The sequence below is a fragment of the Mastacembelus armatus genome, chromosome 2, assembly GCF_900324485.2.
Source record: "Mastacembelus armatus chromosome 2, fMasArm1.2, whole genome shotgun sequence".
Taxonomy (NCBI): domain Eukaryota; kingdom Metazoa; phylum Chordata; class Actinopteri; order Synbranchiformes; family Mastacembelidae; genus Mastacembelus; species Mastacembelus armatus.
The window spans coordinates 11,006,695-11,027,439 of record NC_046634.1 but is presented as its reverse complement, the minus strand read 5'-3'; the positions used below and the strand labels follow the sequence as shown (position 1 = coordinate 11,027,439).

At 44.8% G+C, this 20,745-nt stretch overlaps 3 protein-coding genes across 6 annotated transcripts in view; 1 reads left to right on the top strand and 2 right to left on the bottom strand.

Annotated features, from left to right (window-relative positions):
- cd247 (CD247 molecule) overlaps window positions 1-11,652 on the bottom strand; it is a 20,687-nt gene extending 9,035 nt beyond the window's left edge. Inside the window, exons 1-3 of one of the 2 annotated variants that reach the window (XM_026301367.1) lie at window positions 11,529-11,652; window positions 8,198-8,289; window positions 2,714-2,906 (exon numbers count right to left, since the gene is read on the bottom strand). In XM_026301367.1, coding sequence (XP_026157152.1) covers window positions 2,714-2,774 — 61 coding nt within the window. In that variant the 5' untranslated portion in view covers window positions 2,775-2,906; window positions 8,198-8,289; window positions 11,529-11,652. Of the gene's footprint in view, window positions 1-2,713; window positions 2,907-3,057; window positions 3,531-8,197; window positions 8,290-11,528 lie in introns of those variants that run through there. The other variant, XM_026301369.2, reaches the window with a different exon arrangement.
- Window positions 7,016-14,791, top strand: f2 (coagulation factor II (thrombin)). Its single transcript, XM_026301326.2, has 16 exons — window positions 7,016-7,168; window positions 7,971-8,051; window positions 8,468-8,547; window positions 8,656-8,680; window positions 9,177-9,242; window positions 9,353-9,461; window positions 9,655-9,791; window positions 10,292-10,585; window positions 10,729-10,842; window positions 11,097-11,223; window positions 11,576-11,743; window positions 12,331-12,504; window positions 13,114-13,292; window positions 13,415-13,485; window positions 14,001-14,170; window positions 14,578-14,791. The coding sequence occupies exons 1-15, from the start codon at window positions 7,096-7,098 to the stop codon at window positions 14,148-14,150; spliced, it is 1,848 nt and encodes a 615-aa protein (XP_026157111.1). The 5' UTR covers window positions 7,016-7,095; the 3' UTR covers window positions 14,151-14,170; window positions 14,578-14,791.
- Window positions 14,590-20,745, bottom strand: LOC113127082 (zinc finger protein 135-like). Of its 3 annotated transcripts, XR_004463263.1 has the most exons (13): window positions 20,622-20,717; window positions 19,287-19,580; window positions 19,075-19,149; window positions 18,823-18,918; window positions 18,620-18,718; window positions 18,207-18,330; window positions 17,840-18,140; window positions 17,690-17,736; window positions 17,433-17,557; window positions 16,717-17,239; window positions 16,147-16,602; window positions 14,807-15,774; window positions 14,590-14,688 (listed from the first exon to the last, which is right to left on the bottom strand). XR_004463263.1 is itself a non-coding variant. In XM_026301323.2 (12 exons), exons 1-12 carry the CDS (start codon window positions 20,623-20,625, stop codon window positions 15,569-15,571), a joined length of 2,259 nt encoding a protein of 752 aa, XP_026157108.1. In that variant the 5' UTR covers window positions 20,626-20,745; the 3' UTR covers window positions 14,762-15,568. The 3 variants fall into 3 exon arrangements, 2 of the variants coding, with proteins under 2 accessions (XP_026157108.1, XP_033181517.1); XM_026301323.2 differs by lacking the exon at window positions 14,590-14,688 and having other exon boundaries at window positions 14,762-15,774; window positions 19,287-19,489; window positions 20,622-20,745; XM_033325626.1 differs by lacking the exon at window positions 14,590-14,688 and having other exon boundaries at window positions 14,762-15,774.

The window sequence follows — 20,745 nt, the reverse complement described above, 5'->3', positions numbered from 1 at the left end:
ATCAGATAAATGTAGAGCAGGAAAAAGTCCAAGGTTTGGCTCTGACATGAAGTACCACAATGTAGAAGTACTGAAGCGAAGTAAAAATACTTCAGTAAAAGTTTCTTGTCTTCCTAACTGAGTACTGTGTGGATGAACTGAAAGCAGCATCTCGAGCAGCCACAGCTTCAAAAACCACAGTGCTGCTTCCTGAACTGGGTGAAGGGGCTTCACTCTGTGGTTAATAAAATTTATTTAATCATCTGCAAAACACAACTGAGCGACTATTCGGCCTCGCACGATCCCTGTAATATGAAAACATGATGTCAGTCCACAGCAGTCGACCGGTTCTCATGTTGACGGGGAACATAATGAGAATTACTGCTCTGCTGCTACAAAGAACCTGCAGTTTGAGTTAATCACATCTGAAACGTTCTGTTGAGCAGCATCAGCCTGTGGTTCTGTTTCAGTAGTGCTGCATAAACTAACACTGAGGTCTGTACACCGAGGTCCGTACACCGAGGTCCGTACACCGAGGTCTGTACACTTCATTAATGTCAAACAGTAACTGCCCGTCACGTCTGCAGCAGACACAGCGTTTGGAATCCCATCAGTTCATCAATCAGCTGGTCAGCGTGTCGACCTCTGACCCCCGTGGATCATCCTCCGGACCTTTTAAACCCTGGTTCCTCATGGGGTCGTGGACTTTATCATGATGTTAATCCTGATGTAAACCTGAGAGAAGCTGCTTTAACTCGTCCAGTCGACTCGTGTCTGCGATGAATCGCGGCGGCGGCCGAGCTTCTAAATCGGACACTGTCTGTTAAAGCCCTCAGCCGTTTTTATTTACAGCGACGCTGAAAAGGGCCGTGCACGATGGTGTAAACTGGTCTTTTAATGGTTTAAACTGGTGTTAAACGCTTTAAACTGTTTAAACTGGTCTCTAACTGGTTTAAACTGGTGTTAAACGCTTTAAACTGTTTAAACTGGTCTAACTGGTTTAAACTGGTGTTAAACGCTTTAAACTGTTTAAACTGGTCTAACTGGTTTAAACTGGTGTTAAACGCTTTAAACTGTTTAAACTGGTCTCTAACTGGTTTAAACTGGTGTTAAACGCTTTAAACTGTTTAAACTGGTCTCTAACTGGTTTAAACTGGTGTTAAACGCTTTAAACTGTTTAAACTGGTCTAACTGGTTTAAACTGGTGTTAAACGCTTTAAACTGTTTAAACTGGTCTAACTGGTTTAAACTGGTGTTAAACGTTTTAAACTGGTCTTTTAATGGTTTAAACTGGTATCTAACTGGTTTCAACTGGTAATTTTTATTTACAGCTGGTGTTAAACGCTTTAAACTGTTAGTTTAAACTCATGTTTTAATAGTTTAAATTGGTCTTTTAATATTTTAAACTGGTAATTTAATATTTCAACTGGTCTTTTAATATTTTAAACTGGTAATTTACTATTTCAACTGGTCTTCATATTTTAAACTGGTAATTTAATATTTTAAACTGGTAATTTACTATTTTAAACTGGTCTTTTAATATTTTAAACTGGTAATTTAATATTTTAAACTGGTCTTTTAATATTTTAAACTGGTAATTTAATATTTTAAACTGGTAATTTAATATTTCAACTGGTCTTCATATTTTAAACTGGTAATTTAATATTTTAAACTGGTCTTTTAATATTTTAAACTGGTAATTTAATATTTTAAACTGGTAATTTAATATTTTAAACTGGTGTTGTTATGGTTTAAACTGGTGGTAAATAGTTTACACTTCGGATGTTGAAGTTACTCAACAGGCCGCACTAATTTCTGTGACGGTTTATTAGGTAGAACTTGTACTGGTTCTGTTCTGGCAAGAATACTGGTTTAACTGGTTTTGTCGAGCGCGCTTAATTTACAGTTAATTTTAGCTCAACATTTCCTGAGCTCCTGACTGGCTCAGATGTTTTGTGCCACAGGTTGAACTAAAATAAAATAGAGTTCCTGGAAACAGTTTAAACAGATGGAAGCAACATTTTCTGCATTAAATGTCGTTTACAGAACGTGCAGGGAAACAAAGCCACAGATTAAACATGTTCAGTTTAGTCCATTTGTCGTTCCAACTTAAGAAATACAGAAAAAGTCAGGTCTTCAGAAACAGGATATAGAAACGAAGCACACTTTAAACAACAATAATAAAAAGTCAGATTTAAACGATTTTATAACGAAGCACTAAAGACTTAGAGACTGGGGCTGAAAATTTGTTTCCTGCAAATAAAATCTGTCGGATACGAAACAGAAACAACCAGTTTGCCTGAAATTAAATGACATGAACAAACTGAGTGTTCAGTCATGTTAAAATAGACAACAACACAACCCTGCCTCCAACATGGCCGCCACAACGACGCCTCGTTTTCAGCGCTCAGCTTCAGCATTTTGTTTTGTCATTTACGTTTTCTGTGCAAAAAACTCCTGTTTCTACATTTAGAGGTTTTTAACGTCTCTCTGGTCGCTCGAGAAAAATCTTTGAAACCTCTTAGACTCATGAAGACTTTTACAAGAACTGGGTTACCTTCAAAAAATTCAAAACAGTGAAGTTAAAATGTGGACTTGTTTTTTTCTCTGTGGCTGCAAACTCAAAAGTGTTTGTGTTCGATTTGTTCAGAACAAAGTTTCCAGGTTCCAGTGAAGCTCTGAACAGGCTGTGAGACTTCAGGCTGAGACACTTGTGATTAGTGAGGAGTCCTACCTGCCGAGGGGAGCACTGAGGCCAGGACCAGCAGCCCGGACATCCACACCTGGAGCTCCATGCCGAATTGGGTTTAGTCTTCAAACTGGTTTCAGCCTCCAGGGACGAGAGCAGACGACTGAAGCAAACTTCTGTCTTCCTCTGTCGTCGTGAAGTGGAACAGGAAGTGGTGTGGAGCTGCTGAGCCAGGTGACTGACACACACACACACACGACGCACACACAACGCACACATTTATACGAGTGAGTCTCCCACACACACATGGAAAAAGAAATGAAGTTTGTCATGTTACTTCACTTGTTTGTGATTCTGATGCTCAGCAGGAGCAGCTACATTCGACAAACCTGTGCCTGGAGTTTGGCTGCGTCTCCGTCGGTTTATTCAGGAGACTTTCTGTTTTTCAAGGAGATTTTCCTGAGTCGAGGTTTAAAACCAGAGGAAGTTTCCAACCAATCACCAGCTGTCACAGTGAAAACCTACGATGTGAAGTGTGTTTTCTTTTTATTGTCTTTAGTGACGCACATGAAGACCTGCCACGAAGGGAAGAGTCCGACTCCATCGCACCCAATTAAAGATTAAAAATCAAAGGATATTGATAAATGAATAATAAAAATCTGTTTCACTGTTTGCAGATTTTTTTTAAAAGTTTTTAACGTGCAGTTCTTTGGCAGAATCAAGACAAGTGGTTTCGAATCACACGCCTTAAATTTTCGTTTTACTGAACAGAGTTTTGTGTGCGGAACCACAAAACCAAACCAAAGGAACAAAACCGATTTAAAAAATACTTTCAAATTAAAATTTGCTTCCTGTTACAGGAAAAACAATTTAAATGTTAGGAGGTATTTATTTTACTTTAAAGGAAATGTTGACTGATCAGTTTAGTTTAGTTAGTTTATAAAGTCAAATATTTAATTCAATTCTACAGATTCCACTTTCCTCTGCAGAAAAGCAAAGTTATAAGATATAGAAATAAGTTTTGGTTGTGTTTGAATTCTGGCTGTGTGGTTCCTCAGCTCAGCGGCGCCTTTCACTGGTCAAACTCCAACACTGCAGCTGAAACGATTTCACACAAACAGTGAATTTACTGCCACTGCACGGCTTTAGCCCGGTCCTGAAGTCGGCCTGCTCTTTGTGTGTGTTCACATGTTCCTACTGACAGGAAGTCTGGCTGCTCCTCACACCCCTGCCCTGACAGCCATCACCGGCCCCTGGGCCTCATCCAGAGCAAAAGACTTTAAAACATTTCACAAGTATGATCTGAGTGTCTACGCTGTTTAACTGTTTTATCACTGACTAGTTACTGACTGTTTGTGACAGTGTCTACGCCGTTAAACTGTTTTATCACTGACCAGTTACTGACTGTTTATGACTGAGTATCTACGCCGTTAAACTGTTTTATCACTGACTAGTTACTGACTGTTTGTGACAGTGTCTACGCCGTTAAACTGTTTTATCACTGACCAGTTACTGACTGTTTGTGACAGTGTCTACGCCGTTAAACTGTTTTATCACTGACCAGTTACTGACTGTTTGTGACAGTGTCTACGCCGTTAAACTGTTTTATCACTGACCAGTTACTGTTTATGACTGAGTATCTACGCCGTTAAACTGTTTTATCACTGACTAGTTACTGACTGTTTGTGACAGTGTCTACGCCGTTAAACTGTTTTATCACTTACTAGTTACTGACTGTTTGTGACAGTGTCTACGCCGTTAAACTGTTTTATCACTGACCAGTTACTGTTTATGACTGAGTATCTACGCCGTTAAACTGTTTTATCACTGACTAGTTACTGACTGTTTGTGACTGAGTGTCTACGCTGTTTAACTGTTTTATCACTGACTAGTTACTGACTGTTTGTGACTGTCTACGCTGTTTAACTGTTTTATCACTGACTAGTTACTGACTGTTTATGACTGAGTGTCTATGCTGTTTAACTGTTTTATCACTGACTAGTTACTGACTGTTTGTGACTGAGTGTCTATGCTGTTTAACTGTTTTATCACTGACTAGTTACTGACTGTTTGTGACTGAGTGTCTACGCTGTTTAACTGTTTTATCACTGACTAGTTACTGACTGTTTGTGACAGTGTCTACGCTGTTTAACTGTTTTATCACTGACTAGTTACTGACTGTTTGTGACTGTCTACGCCGTTAAACTGTTTTATCACCGACTAGTTACTGACTGTTTATGACTGAGTGTCTACGCCGTTTAACCGTTTTATCACTGACTAGTTACTGACTGTTTGTGACAGTGTCTACGCCGTTAAACTGTTTTATCACTGACTAGTTACTGACTGTTTGTGACAGTGTCTACGCTGTTTAACTGTTTTATCACTGACTAGTTACTGACTGTTTGTGACAGTGTCTACGCCGTTAAACTGTGTTATCACTGACTAGTTACTGACTGTTTGTGACAGTGTCTACGCTGTTTAACTGTTTTATCACTGACTAGTTACTGACTGTTTGTGACAGTGTCTACGCCGTTTAACCGTTTTATCACTGACTAGTTACTGACTGTTTGTGACAGTGTCTACGCCGTTTAACCGTTTTATCACTGACTAGTTACTGACTGTTTATGACTGACTGTCTACGCCGTTAAACTGTGTTATCACTGACTAGTTACTGACTGTTTGTGACAGTGTCTACGCCGTTAAACTGTTTTATCACTGACTAGTTACTGACTGTTTGTGACTGAGTGTCTACGCTGTTTAACCGTTTTATCACTGACTAGTTACTGACTGTTTGTGACTGAGTGTCTACGCCGTTTAACCGTTTTATCACTGACTAGTTACTGACTGTTTGTGACTGAGTGTCTACGCCGTTAAACCGTTTTATCACTGACTAGTTACTGACTGTTTGTGACTGAGTGTCTACGCCGTTTAACCGTTTTATCACTGACTAGTTACTGACTGTTTGTGACTGAGTGTCTACGCCGTTAAACTGTTTTATCACTGACTAGTTACTGACTGTTTATGACTGAGTGTCTACGCCGTTTAACCGTTTTATCACTGACTAGTTACTGACTGTTTGTGACAGTGTCTACGCCGTTAAACTGTTTTATCACTGACCAGTTACTGACTGTTTATGACTGAGTGTCTACGCCGTTAAACTGTTTTATCACTGACTAGTTACTGACTATTTGTGACTGAGTGTCTACGCCGTTTAACCGTTTTATCACTGACTAGTTACTGACTGTTTGTGACTGAGTGTCTACGCCGTTAAACTGTTTTATCACTGACTAGTTACTGACTGTTTGTGACTGCAGCACCAACGTGACGAAGCAGCTGTGACAGATGCTGCTGAGCATCACAGCTCTCCTGCCGTGAACAAACCTCAGACTAGCTAGTGTTTGGTGCTGCCTGCCGGACTCTGCCTGAGCAGCCTCTGCCTGAGAGACTTTCACCTCAGTAAATATTTGCTCTGCCTTGTGCTGAGTCAGACACAGGACAGATCGATACAGCACACAAGCTGAGCCTTCACTTCACCTTAACCCCCTTTTTTCTTCTTTAACCTGCTCAGTGTCTGTGATGCGTTTTAAAGGCGCGACCAGAGGAAGCGGCACAAACCCAGCCCTGACCTGTGACCCCGAGCTGCAGCTGTGCATTTATTTTTCTGATGAGGAATCTCAGGAGCAAACGTCCGGACGGTCACCGATGTGGCTGCAACATTTCACCAGCGTTACCGTCAGTGCAAAACAGGAAAGTCCAACAGGGAAAACCATGCAGGTGAAAGAGCAGAGGCAATAACCCAGTCACTGCCCGGGGCCTCTTTCATCAGACGGTTCACCTAAAACAACATTTTAACACGAGCAGCCACACGTGTCATGGCAGCTTTGCCTTGAACGTCTTCGGTCTCCTTTAAGGTGGGACCATAAATACGAATGTATTAATGTTCAGGAACGAAAACAGGCCGATGGAAATGTTACCGCTGCAATAAAGTGCATGTTATTTTGATATATTTTGATTCAGATTTAGAGGTTGTGATCCTTAAATCAAACAGGTGCTGTGAAACTCATATGACTGATTATTGCTGCTGGGTGTCAGATGAAAACATTTATCCAGTCCTGGCTGGATCCAAATGATCTGGACTGGCAGAAACAGTCAATAAACAGCCTCCAAAATCACCTGAAACAGCCTTCACCTTCATGACAGGTCACTGCTGGACGAGGGGTTCCTAATAAAGTGACCGCTGAGTGTAGGCGTGTTGTCCAGGCCCGTCACCACAGACCGGCAGCCTGTTGTGCAGAGTAAACACGACTCAGCCTCACACTTTGACCCTGTGGTCAATACTCCCCCGGACAGAGAGCGAGGCCGACGCTCCGAGCCACACTGACACAGACACTACTGGATTTGGTTCTCAGGTTCTCGAGCTCTGGATCATGGTGGAACCCGCGTCGAAACCGGTTGTGGTTCTACTGCTGTTTCTACTGCACAGCTGCCTGGCTAACCATGGTACTTGTACTTTATTTTACTTTGCTTTTTACTGCAAAACACTGGTACGAGCAGTCACTGCATTAGGCAGGAAGTAGTACTCAGATCCTTGAGTAAAAGTAGTACCACACTGTGAAAATACTTTAGTTCTGTTTTCTAATCCTACATTAGTAAAGTACTGTACTGCCAACCAAATGTACTTACAGTATCAAAGTAAAAGTACTCATTGTGCAGTAAACTGGTCCCTGTCAGGGTTTTACTGTTATAGCTGATGAATGTTCCTGCTGCATTAATGTACATGTTGAACTTTACTGCAGTAGCTGCTTAAGATGGGACCAGTTTGAAGTACTTTAAAAACTGTGGAGAACTTCATCTGCAGCAGAGCATCATATTCTACAAGATCTCACATGTTTGAAGTTTTACCTGGACAAAAGTAAAAAGTACTATATCTGCCTCTGAACACACAGAGTGCAGTAAAAAAGGCAAAGTAAAGTACAAGTACCTCAGATTCGTACTTGATAGAGTAGCTGAGCAATAACTCAGTCACATATTAAACAGCTTTAACACTTTTTCTGATTTTATTTTGTTTTACTTAAATCCCCAGTGTAGGACTTTTACTTGTACTGGATTTTTGTATACAGGAGTACTTTTTCTACTCAAGGATCTGTTTGTACTAGCATCTAATTCACATTAAACAGAACTTGCCAGTTTATTAGGTGTATGCAGCCGAAGGTACTGCAGTACAATACAACAGTACTGCAGGGCCCTAATGAGGGTGAGGTCAGTCCAACTTGATTAACGTTATTAACTCTTTTCACTGTAGTTTTCCTCGACAGCCACTCGGCCTCGCAGGTGCTGCTCAGGAGCCGACGGGCAAATCAGGTGTTTGAGGAGATGAAACCAGGTAACGTTTCCTGTTTGCATAAATCATTTTTACCTAAGGCCCTGTTAATTGTGTTTCTTGCATTAGTTACTTTGGTTACTGTTATGTGTCAATGTTATGTGGGAGCTGCCGTATCAGAGCAGGGATGGATTAAGGAAAAGGTCTACCTGGGTATGGGGTCCGAGGGTCAGCGGGGCCCCTGCACCGGAGCCTGAAGTGACTGCTAACATTTAGCTGGTTGGAAAGTCAGGTAGAAAACCTGCAAAGAGACGAAATTAGAAGAAAGAGTCCAAACAGCAAAAAGCAGTAAAGACAAAAACCGAGATGAGACGCTACAAGACGACTACAAACAGAACCAGCACACACACAGAGACAGGGTAGTGAGCTTGTCGTCTCCATCCGTAATCAAAAGATGTGATTGTGTTTTTCCACACCAGGAAACCTGGAGAGGGAGTGTGTGGAGGAAATCTGTGACCACGAAGAAGCAAGAGAGGTGTTCGAACAGACGGACAAAACGGTACGACCGCACTTTGATCCGATCCAATTCTCTCGATTCTCAGAGCAAATTACAAAAGTAGCACATTCCCGTCCAAAGCTAACCAGAAAACGAACTCTGCCCCTACAGGAGAAATTCTGGGCGACCTACCTGGGTAAGCTCTGCTGCGTCACCGCAACGAAAACCTGTTTTTAATCAGTATTTTCAGCTTATCGGCAGAAAATACCTGTTGTTGGGTTTATTTTAACTACAGCAACACACACTTTGCTTTGGAACCAGTTTTAAATTCTGTGGAGTCACAATTTACAGCTGAACAGCACAAAGACTGGAAATAGGGGGAAACTGTTAGCGTAGCTTCTTTGGAAGACAGTGTGTGATTTGTGTCTGTAGTCTGGTTTAGTGTTTCTTCCAGTTTGTTGTTGAATTTAGTCAAATAACTTTCTTCAGTCGTATTTCGTTTGGTTTGTCACTGACTTCAGGTTATTATCTCTGACAACTCACATTCTGATCTTTGTGCGGTGAAGTTTAATCAGCTGTTTACTGCTCTGCAAACATGAACAAAGTCCAGAACACACACCCACACACACACACACACACACACACACCTGAGTACACAAACATCTGACTGGCTGTGTGTGTGTGTGCTGCAGACTGCAAAGGAACGAAGATAGCCAGAACACCAAACAACATCAACACTGTCCGACAGTGCATAGCAGGTGAACATAAACACACACACACACACACACACACACACGATCATGTCTGACACAGCTGATGAAAGACGCACACAGGAAGTGACAGAGCGTGTGTGTGTGTGTTAACACAGGTCACTGTGTTTCTGGAAAAGGGACAAACTATGAAGGAAACATCAACATCACAACATCAGGGAGGTTGTGTCAACACTGGAGACACAGCTTCCCACATCCCATTATGAGGTAACCAATCAGCTGATCAATGAAAACTTTTAAATCACTACAAATCAGAAACACACTAATCGACATTATCAAGATAATTATGGAAATATACGACAAATGTCAGTCAGCAAATAACTAACATGAATGAACAAACTACTGCACACCTGTTTCTTTGCCTGCCTGTTTACCTGTCTGCCTGTTTACCTGCCTGTAGGGAGTTTAATGTCTCAGAGCCAAACAGTATCCTGAAGGAGAACTTCTGCCGAAACCCTGACAACCGTGAGGAGGGTCCCTGGTGTTTTACCCAAGATCCAACTGTCCAGAAAGAGACCTGCAGGGTACCAAAATGTGGCAAGTACCTGCTAGTACTATCAACTAACTACAATAGCAAGTACTAATACTTGTATACATATGGATCGTCATCCTTCTAGTTCTTAACATCCAAAAAGGGGTGCAAAGTAAAAAATGCCTAGTACTATGTGGACTACATACAGTATACTGGTGCTACTGTAAATTAGCAGTATTACTGGGAGAAATACTGACGGAGCTTGACAAGTTCCTTAAATTTAACTCTTTCAATGAAAGAACTACAGTGGCAGGAAACCACTGGTGTTTAAAGTAAAAAGTGCTGAATGTAGCATGTTAACGTTCTGACATTACTGAAAATCAAATGGTTCTTGTCCTGTCAGGAGGAGCAGTAGTACTAGTACCTGTACCTGCCAGTCTCCCCTTCATAGTACTGCACTTATTTGTATACAAGAAAAGTAATAGTAAATGATAAACTTTAAACCCTGCCTACTTTCACACCTGCCCAGGTGTCCAGCTAAACCGCACACTCTTTTTCTGTCAAGGCGAGGTGTTCGTCCCACCCACCGTGGCCCCTAAGTCGGTGCAAACTGTCAAGTGTTTACTAAATTACGGCATAGATTACACTGGCGACCTGCACGTTTCCATGGGAGGCCACACCTGTCTGCAGTGGTCGTCGCCACAGGCAACAGCCCTCAGCCGGGACAAGGAGTTCATCCCTGAGGTCAGCCTGCAGGGCAACAAGTGCCGCAACCCCGACCAGGACTCCGAGGGTCCCTGGTGCTACGTGAATATTAACGGAAATGTGACGGTCGACTACTGCGACCTGCAGCTGTGTGGTAAATACTCGATCACAAACCCACAGAGTATTCTCAGGTGTGACCTGCCTCTCACCTGCCTCTCTCACCTGCCCCTCTCACCCTGCCCCTCTCACCCTGCCCCTCTCACCCTGCCCCTCTCACCCTGCCCCTCTGTTTCCCAGAGGACCCGCTGGTTGAAGACGTGTCGACAACAGAGACTGAAGGCAGGGAGCGCTCCGTCCTGACGACCAGGAAAATGGTCTTCAGCCCTCGCACCTTCGGACAAGGAGAGAGCGGTAATGACGAACCCGTCAGTTAACAACACCATGCCCTGACAGACAATTAGTCATATATCCAACTAACTGGTTAACGGACTGGCTGGCTGAAAATTCCGTCGACTGGTTAACTGGTGAAAAAAAACAGAATAACTGTCTGACTGACTCCTTAACTGGCCAGTCAACCACTGAAGTGGTTCAGTAATTAGTTCAAAGTTAAATGACGAGTTTAACCGACGAGCTTACTAACTGGTTTACTGGCTGGTGTGTCACAGAATGTGGGCAGCGCCCCCTGTTTGAGAAAAAGGATAAAAAAGATATGAAGGAGGACGAGCTGCTGGAGTCGTACAGAGACAAACGCATCGTCGGAGGCGACGATGCCGAGGTGGCCTCAGCACCATGGTAACCCGACCACAACAACAAACTGTCGCCCTGGTAACCCTGCCACTAACAAACTGTCACCATGGTAACCCCGCCACTAACAACTAACTGTTATAATACCACAGGTACACAAAGCTGCACGTTACACCTTCACAATGTTCGTTGTGTCTAAATTATTATAAATCTTTAAAAAACACATCAAACGTTCTTGAATGTTTAACAGATAAAGTAAATCTGTCAATTTGAGAAGCTGAGACAAGATTTTCATGAAAAATGATCACAGCAGTTATAATAATCCATCAGCATCCTGTAAAGCAGCTTCGTACCTTCCACAGTAAAACGTCACAGCCCAGTCAGTGCACTGTGTTTGCAGGCAGGTGATGCTGTACAAGCGCAGCCCACAGGAGCTGCTGTGTGGAGCCAGTGTGATCAGTGATCAATGGATCCTCACTGCTGCTCACTGCATCCTGTACCCGCCCTGGAACAAGAACTTCACCAGCGATGACATCCTGGTCCGACTGGGAAAACACAACAGGGCCAAGTAAGACCACCAGCAAGTGGAAGTACTCCAACTCTTTACTGAAGTAATGAGAGTGTAAAAATACTGCATGTACAAGTTCTGCATATAAAGCCATAATTAAGTATCATCAGCAAAGTACCAATAGTGCTCGAAGGGTCCCCCGCAACTGATAAAATACATGAACACAGATGCATTGACGCTTCAACGGTTTAGTCTAGTGGTTCCCAACCGCAGGGTCAGGCTTTTCCAAAGGACCACCAGGTAGATCTGAGGGGTCTTGAGGTGATTAATGGGATAAAACAGAAGAAAAAATAAAACCATTTTTCAGGCTTGTCCCTTAAACACTGGAGACTTTAATCAAAGATCTGGGGAAACTGTTGCTGGTGGTTCTGATAAACCACAGAGGTGAAATGTGACAAACACTTTTTATGAGACGTCACAACGTCACAACTCAAATGCAGTAGAGTAAAAACAACAATACTTCCCTCTGACACAGAAATACTCAAGTACAAATACCTTTAAAGTGTTACTCCACTGCACCTCTACTGCATTCTGCTCTGCTGTTACTGAGCTAAATGATTTCTAAGATCATATTCATGATTCTCCAGGTTTGAGCGCGGCACCGAGAAGATTGTGGCGATCGATGAAATCATCGTACATCCCAAATACAACTGGAAAGAAAACCTGAACCGGGACATCGCCCTGCTGCACCTGAAGCGGCCAGTCACCTTCACCAACGAGATCTTCCCCGTCTGCCTGCCCACGAGGCAGGTCGCCCAAACGTAAGACCGCTCGGCAGGTTAGAGGTAGCCTCCTCACTCAGGCTCATGGTTCATGGACACTCAGGCCTGGACAAAGAATAAATAGTTTACATGAAAGCTGATGAAGTAATAGGCAGAATACATGAATAACTAAAAGCACTGGGAATGTGTGCAGGGGGTACAGAGACAGTCCTTAGTCCTGCTTTCTGACCGTAGAACCTCTCCCCTGATCTTATACAGAACAAAAGTTATGAGGCGTTCAGGGTCCTTTGTGAGCTCAAGTCAACACGCCTGACCCAGCCTGCCGTTGCAAAGGGTTTCCTATATGCACTTTAAGGGGCATAGTGAAGACACTGACTGTTTTACCTGTTGACCAGCAGAGGGCAGCATCTTTGAAGGTGTTCTCAGGGTCTACCAGAACACTTCTGTCTGTAAACATTTAAAACAAACCCTTAAATCCATCATTGGCAAAAAACTATCAAGCTCTTCACAACATCAACAACATCAACAGTAACAACAACATCAACAGTACCTATGCCGGGCCTGCACCTGAGCTTTGAGCAGCCAACCAGAAGAAGCATTGAGGTCTTTGTCTACGTGGCTCATCTAACAGCAGTTTTCCTCTCTCAGTCTGATGACCACCGGCTATAAGGGACGGGTGACTGGCTGGGGGAACCTGAAGGAAACCTGGAACCCATCAGCAAGAAATTTACCCACAGTCCTCCAGCAAATCCATCTACCAATCGTGGACCAGAACACCTGCCGCAGCTCCACATCAGTCAAAGTCACAGACAACATGTTCTGTGCTGGTAACGTTTCAGTTTCTGCATTTGTTCAATAATCTGCTTCACTTTTTGTCTGTAGCTACTGAGCTAAGGTCAGCGAAGCTACAGAACAGGGTCCCTTTAAGTCCGGACTGTGTGTGCTGCAGGTTATGCCCCAGACGACACCCAGCGAGGTGACGCCTGTGAGGGGGACAGCGGTGGGCCCTTTGTCATGAAGGTGATGTTTCTAACAGCTGTAAATGTATTATTGCAACTGTCAACAAGTCTCAGTCCTCTATCATTAGTTTTACCATCAGGAGTCAGTGATCAATACATTATTAAACATCCATCCACTGATTTATCAAAGTATCTGGGGCTGCAACTAACAATTCTTTGATTATTGACTAATCCATTGATTAATAAGTACTAATCTGTGAAATGTTAAATATTATATGAAAATGACTTCCTGTTGTTTTTGAGCTTGGCTCTTCATCTGACAATTATTACTGACCCTGGTCTATTTAAGTTCATTTCTTTATAGTAATTGATAAATTATTCATTTTTTTCTGCCTCGTCTTTCTTGTAAAGAATAAAGTTTCATGTTTTATGGTGATTACTTGCTTGTTATGCTCAAACAAATTTGAACTGATCAACTTTCCAGTTAAATATTTCTCCACTTCCTGTTACTGACTGAAAATGCAGAACACAAGCTCTGTCATGAACTCTGTAAATAAACTGACATTCTGCATCCAGTACCCGGCAGAGAACCGCTGGTACCAGATGGGCATCGTGTCGTGGGGCGAGGGCTGCGACCGGGACGGGAAGTACGGCTTCTACACACACCTGTTCAGGTTGAGCAAGTGGATGAAGAAAGTTATCGACAAGTTAGGAGAAGAAGAATAACCTGCCTGTTAACCAATCAGGTACCAGCCGGTGCTGATCTGAGTCTAAACTCCCATCAGTTGTTATGCTGATTTGATGAGTCTAAATTTTCTTTAATGACTGAAAAGTTTAGTTTTGCTGCCTTGTGACGTAGCAGGCTAGTTAGCATTAGCCTCAAATTAATGTAAACACTACAGAGGCAAATCCTCAGCAGGAAGTTGTCAACTTATTCCGGAAGTAGTTTTAACCCAAACCATAAACCTGCCATCTTGTTTGCAAACTGGTACTTCTGGTAAAGGTTGGGAACTATTAAGACCAAGTTAGACCTGTCCCAGTGGGTGCCAGCTAAGGCTAGCCAGCTGACCGTGAGCCCTGTGTCTTCTTCATCAGAGGCAGATGTGCCAAAGTTTGAGAAACCATCATCACAGTGACTGTTCATACTTTACAGACCTGAGAACTTCACCCCATCTGCAACTCCCAGGCCTGTAGCTGCCATTTCCCCCAACGTCAAAGCAGCTGGGCCTTCACTCTTCGCCTGGACCGAGGGGACGACTCTCGACTGGAACGATACGTCACACGAAACAAGCGGACACACAAACAGTCACCACTTCCTGTTGGCCCTGTCAAACAACACAATGCTAATAAAGTTTATTCACATCCTACCTATGAGTGTTTACCTGAGTGCTGAGCTAGTGAGAGGCGTCGGGTTAACGGTCACACGTGAGCATTTTTACTGGAGTGATCCACAGAATCCACAGGAAACACAAAGGCCCACTAATCATCAGCTGAGCAGCCGTGTGCTCAGTGTGGTTAAAATATATATAAGTCAGTTTCAGCATCAGTCCGTCACCAGGCAGCTCACATCAATGACAAAACATCTTTACGCTGCCACTGACCACGATCAGCTTCATGGTTAACAGTCCGGCTGTGGTGTCTGGAGCAAACAGTCCCGTCAGAGCTGCTGCTGTGGGACCAGCCTCATTACAGTTTCATCTGCAGATTATTTTCTGCATTAACAGATGAATCTTAGTAAAATCTTATTAACTGTGAAAAGATTTAAGGTGACCGCCTCAGGTGTCCAAACCAATGTGAACTTCAGTTTGACTTAAACTCTGAATTCGACTTTTGACTTTAGAGCTGGTTTTAGTTCTGTCCAGTGTGAGAGCTGATCAGCTGCTGAGCTAACTGCTGTAAACGCTGGTCCCTCCTCACCTGCACCAATAATGTAAACCACAGAGACACAAAGTGCTGATTATCAGACAAACAAATCTATATCCTGATGGATGATCTGGAAAATGATCAATAGAAAGTACAGACAAAATTTAAAAATCCTAAAACATGCAAAAAAAAAAAAAACATCCTTGTATTTAAGCAGCAGTGGAGGATGAACCATTTGTGCTACGGGAAACAGATTCTCAGTTTAACAAAGGTGGGACATCTCAGGCCTTGTTGTCCATCAGCCCTTCACTGTCAGCAGCCCTGTGCGTCAGCAGGTGCCTGTTCAGGTGAGTTTTGCGGGTGTAGCTCTTGGGGCAGAACATGCAGGCGAAGGGACGGACGTTGCTGTGAGACAACATGTGTTTCTTCAGGTCAAACTTCCTCCTTAAACATTTACCACATTCGGGACAGGAGAACGGCTTCTCTCCTGGACAACACACAGAAAGGCAGGATTACACAGAGCCTGGGTCAGGACCTGTTGGCTTAGCATAAAGACCGGAACCAGGGGGAAACAGTCTGGCTGTGCCCAGAAACTCGTGTTGTCTTTATTTGACTCAAATACTGACTGCAGAGGTACTGAAAGCCCGGGTGCAGAGCCAGGCCAGATGTTTCCAGTCTTTAGGCTAAGCTCGTCAAACTATTCATGAGGAAGCAAAATGTTTTCCTGAACCTGCCGCTCTCAGGAAGAAAACACTTCCTAAATGTTGAAACGTTCCTGTAAAGGGTGATTTTTTTTTTTGCCTCTGTGAGACGTGCACGTGACCCTGCCACATCCTGCAGCGTTCACTCTGTTTCTTACCGGTGTGTATCCTCCGATGCTCGGTCAGGTGGCAGGAGATGGAGAAGGCCTTGCCACAGTCCTGGCACACATACGGCCGTTCACCGGTGTGAGTCCTCATGTGTTTCTGTAGGTCGCCTCCGGACGGCCAGCCCTTACCGCACACCGTGCACACGTACGGCCGCTCCCCGGTGTGTCGCCGTACGTGCACGTTAAGGCCGGCAAGAGCGGTGAAGTCTTTGGGGCAGTAGGGGCAGTGGTAGGGCCGCTCCCCGGTGTGCGTCCTCAGGTGGCCCTCCAGCCCGTCGCGGGTCTTGAAGCGTTTACCGCACTGCGGACACAGGAAGCGGCTGTCGGAGGTGTGGCTCGCCCGGTGGGAGTGGAGACCGGTGAGCGAGCCGTACATCTTGTTGCACTGGTCACACTGGTATGAGCGGAAGGTGTGTGTGCGCTGGTGGATGCGAAGCTGGGTCACTCCTGCAGAGGAGGGAAACATAAGATCATCAGTCATTAGTTGATCAGACTCACAAAACTAATCTATAGGAAGCAAACAGAGACAACAACAACCAGACTTGGAAAATGGAGGGTTACCTGAGAAGCTCTGGTCGCAGAAGCGGCAGTTGTAGCAGGGCTCCGCCCCCTCCACCGAGTGCGTCTGCAGGTGCCTGAGCAGCTGAGTCTGAGAGCTGAACGTCTGATCGCACACCGTGCAGGTGAGGTCGGGCAGCCGGTGCTGCAGCCTGTGGGCGTCTCTCTCCTTGGCCGACTCGAACACCTTGTCACACCTGCTACAGCTGAATCCTCCTCGGTCCAGGTGTGTCTGCTTGTGATTGGTCAGACTGGACAGGTGGTGGAACTCCTTGTCACACTGGCCACACTGGTACACTGGGCGCGCCCGGTGGCTGCGCTGGTGGGACAGGAGCTCGGCTTTGGTCTTGAAGACGGCGTTGCATTGGAAGCACGACAGGGTCCTGCCTGGGCGGGGCTCTGGGAGGCAGGGCTCCGAGGGGCGGAGCTCCTCGTCGTGACCACTAAGTTGGCGCTGCAGGTTCACCACGCCTGCCGTCGTCAGAGCCGACCCACAGGACTTATTGGTACGAAGATGACGGATCACCTGCACAGCACAGAGCCAGAAGGACTAATATTAAAGCCATTATTTTTCAGACAAAGAAGTTTCCTGGGACTAATGACAAGTAAAAACAGGTAAATCACCTTTAAGCAGACGAGCCACATGTGAAATATCAATAATTACCCAGATATTACAGCACTAGAGGTGCTGCTGCAGGTAAGAAGGTGGAGACACTGACCTGAGAGCGGTAGATGAAACATTTGCTGCACTGAGGACACTTGTGAGCCACCCGCTGAGAATTATGGGAAATGCTGAAAAGAGCATTGGCTGTGACTCCAGCGCAGGGCTGATCTGATTGGCCCACTGATGAGGGAACGTGAGAGTTAGAGAAAATGTTAAGAATGTTTGTTCAGTTCACCTGTGTGTGTGTGTGTGTGTGTGTGTGTGTGTGTGTGTGTGTGTGTGTGCGTGTGTGCGTGTGTGTGTGTGTTTTACCTGTGGCTTCTGACTGGTTGGCAAAGTTTCCAGGTGAGTCCTTTAACCTGAAAGAAAACAGGGTTTAATGGAAATTTCCTGAGGTTTCCTGCTGGTTCAACAGGGATGTTCTCAGTAACTAACAGCTCTTAGGAAATGATACGATCTCACCTGTCTACCTCCAGAACCACAGGTGTGACCGAACATGCCGAACTCTCACTGGACACCTCCGGCTCGATCAGTGACAGGGTCTGACCAATCACAGTCTCCTCTACATCCTCTTGTTGGCCTCCCGCTGTCACTACCACCTCCACCTTTACCAGCTCCACATCCAGCTGGCTGGGGTTAACCGCTGCAGGGAGAGCATCTGATTGGACCTCTGCGCTGGTGGGAGGAGGGTCGGGATTGGTCAGTTTCTTGAGGAGAGGGTGGGACCAGGCGGAGAGGAGAGTCTTCTCTGTGTCAGTGCCCACTGAAGAAAGACATGTCAGATAACTGATAAACAACAACGCAGACCAGAAAAGTGTTTCTTCTGTACCTGTGGTGGTTGCTCGTCCCAGTAAACCGCTCTGACTGGTCAGCAGCTCCTTCAGAGTCTCCCTATCCGCCTCCTGCAGACAGTCCTCCAGGCCACCAGGGGCAGCATTGAGCCAGGAAGCAGCCTGAGAGACAGGTGAAATGTTATAGGGTGGACACATATACATAGTCCTGCAGCTGCAGCAGAGGTTGTGACAGGGCACAGTAAACACCCCACATTCTTAGCTCAGCACTTCCCATTTTTTAAATCCATCATTTCTGCTTTTTGACTGTAAGTGTTTCCTGACAGTGAACTGTTGTCAGCACAGACACTATGCACAGCTCCACATGCAAAGACTTTAAATATCAGCACTTCTGTCCTGGAGTTTACACTTGCAGACTGTGTGTGCATGAGGGGAAGGATTCACTCAACACCTGCTTGAAGTCTGGCACCGGGAACAGCTGTTCGATCCTGGAGAGGAAGTCCGATATGAGGGACTGGAGCGCAGAGTCGAACCTCTGGTTAAACACGTCCTGAAGAAGAAAAATAAAGTCTGTTTCACAGTGTAAACGATGCATCACATCACAGGGACGTGTACCAGGCTCCGGTGTGAATCCTGTTGAGCTCCTGAACTGACCTGCAGGAGGCGCTGTCTGTCCACTGGACTCTGTGCTGCTCTCTCAGCCAGACTCAACAGAGCTGAACACATCTCATCCACCTCCTGATCCAGATGCTGGGAAACACAAACAGTCCCATTGAAATAAACAAACCAGGAGACACTAACACGCCATCAGAACATGCACTATGATCAGCTCAAACATGCTATCCCATAATCCCCTGCTGGCTGGTCACACCTGTGAAGTACTTCATTAAAAATACACGTGCCTACCGATGTCATGGAGACAGAGCGGGTCCTGTCCAGGTGAGTGTGGACGGCGTGTGGGTCCGGATCAGTGAGGGTCACCTGATGTTACACAGAGGAAGCTTTACATGTTATTTTTCATGAGTTTCTCAGGAAGTCTCAGTTCTGGTTATTTTGCAGTTACGAAAGAACTTCCTTCCATAAACTGAGATTTTGGATGAAGAGGATAAATCACAGACCTTGGCCCTCAGAGCCAGGAGCAGCAGACTCCTCTGCCTGTCCGTCAGCAGCTGTGGGACCCCCTCGGTTACCAGGGAAACAAAGTCCTCCAGCATCCCATAATGCTTCACGCTCTGCTGCCGAGCGACCTGCCACATCGCGGCCGTCAACAGGCGGAGAGGAGGGACGAGGAGACGCAGGGAGGACAGGGGGAGAGGGAGGGCTGGGGAGGGACAGGACATTTTGACACGTCCAGGTGTCGCTGTTAGTAACAGCAAGAACACCTGAGCCCCGTTCAGCTCAGGTTCAGGGTCCTGGTCGTCCATGTGAACAGAACAGATTCACAGCTGATGTTACCAGTTCTGTTTCTGCTGGGGGGGGGGGGACGGCTATTACCACTAGGTTTCAGTTTGTATGTGCCGTGATGCGTTTAATGTTCCCCAGCAGAAAACAGGTGTGTGGATAACAGTCATTGCAGAGAAGCATTAGACCTGGAGACCATAGTCAAACAGGTGATTTGTCAAAGCCAACAGCATTGAAACCGATGGCACCATCCTCATTACAGAGGTCAGTGTAAATGAAACCTGCCAAACTCTATTAAAAATATCAGCATTTAAAGAATAATTTCTTCTCAGCGAGGTAGCAATACATAACTAAAGACATGTCCTACACAAGTATGAACTTTCCTTTCATACGGCTCAGTCCGACACAGACTGCACAATGTAGGTGTGTGAAACTTTTTACATCAGCCAGTGGTTGATGGTCTACAAATGGTCATGTAGAAAATATTAGTTTGGTATTTTCTACATGAAGTTTGGCTGGTAAAACAACCCACCCATGTCCTCTTAAAAAACCTTTAGAGTTTATTTTGACTTAATTATTCTAAATGAGTGCGGACCATTATTCCAGTCAGCCCAGTGTGCAGAACAGAATCTGGACCCCCAGTGTTACACAGATTGGTCCAAATTAATTCTGATTAGACTCTGTTTTAAGACGCTGCAGTAAATATGCAGAAAACAAAAGACCCAACTGGCGCTACCAGTTCAAATTGCACATTAAAGCCCGACAGCGTTTGGCAAACTGGGAATGGTTTTAATGCAGTACTGGCTGCTGGTTTACACATGTGATATGTTCCGGATTAATTTATTATGATGCCGGATTCATAACCACTGTTGAAACCTGCTGCCCTAAACATGAACCTTTTCCAGAAACCAAAGAACTTAAAAATTCCAGTTTCTCAAATGGAGTTTGGATCGTAGCCGTTAACGAACAAGAGGAGCAGACTACGTTTGCTAAATATGCACATATTTATTTATTAGTCCGGATTCAAATAAATAAGCATCGTCTGAACTTACCCATCGCTGTGCTGCTGCTCTTCAGTTCTCACAGCTGCACTAATCTCAGCTAACGGCTAACAGCTAACGGCTAACCCGTGTTTACAGCTGGCTGCCTCACACCGGAAGTTAAACAACGTCACCC

Excerpts from the sequence above, each read along its gene's own strand:
- f2 (XM_026301326.2), top strand. The coding sequence starts at position 7,096 with ATGGTGGAACCCGCGTCGAAACCGGTTGTGGTTCTACTGCTGTTTCTA. Across the intron at positions 8,052-8,467 it reads GTTTGAGGAGATGAAACCAG|GAAACCTGGAGAGGGAGTGT; the intron begins GTAACGTTTCCT and ends TTTCCACACCAG. Across the intron at positions 9,792-10,291 it reads CTGCAGGGTACCAAAATGTG|GCGAGGTGTTCGTCCCACCC; the intron begins GCAAGTACCTGC and ends TTTTCTGTCAAG.
- LOC113127082 (XM_033325626.1), bottom strand. The coding sequence starts at position 19,508 with ATGTCCTGTCCCTCCCCAGCCCTCCCTCTCCCCCTGTCCTCCCTGCGT. Across the intron at positions 18,719-18,822 it reads ACAGACAGCGCCTCCTGCAG|GACGTGTTTAACCAGAGGTT; the intron begins GTCAGTTCAGGA and ends TTTCTTCTTCAG. Across the intron at positions 17,558-17,689 it reads CAACCAGTCAGAAGCCACAG|TGGGCCAATCAGATCAGCCC; the intron begins GTAAAACACACA and ends TTCCCTCATCAG.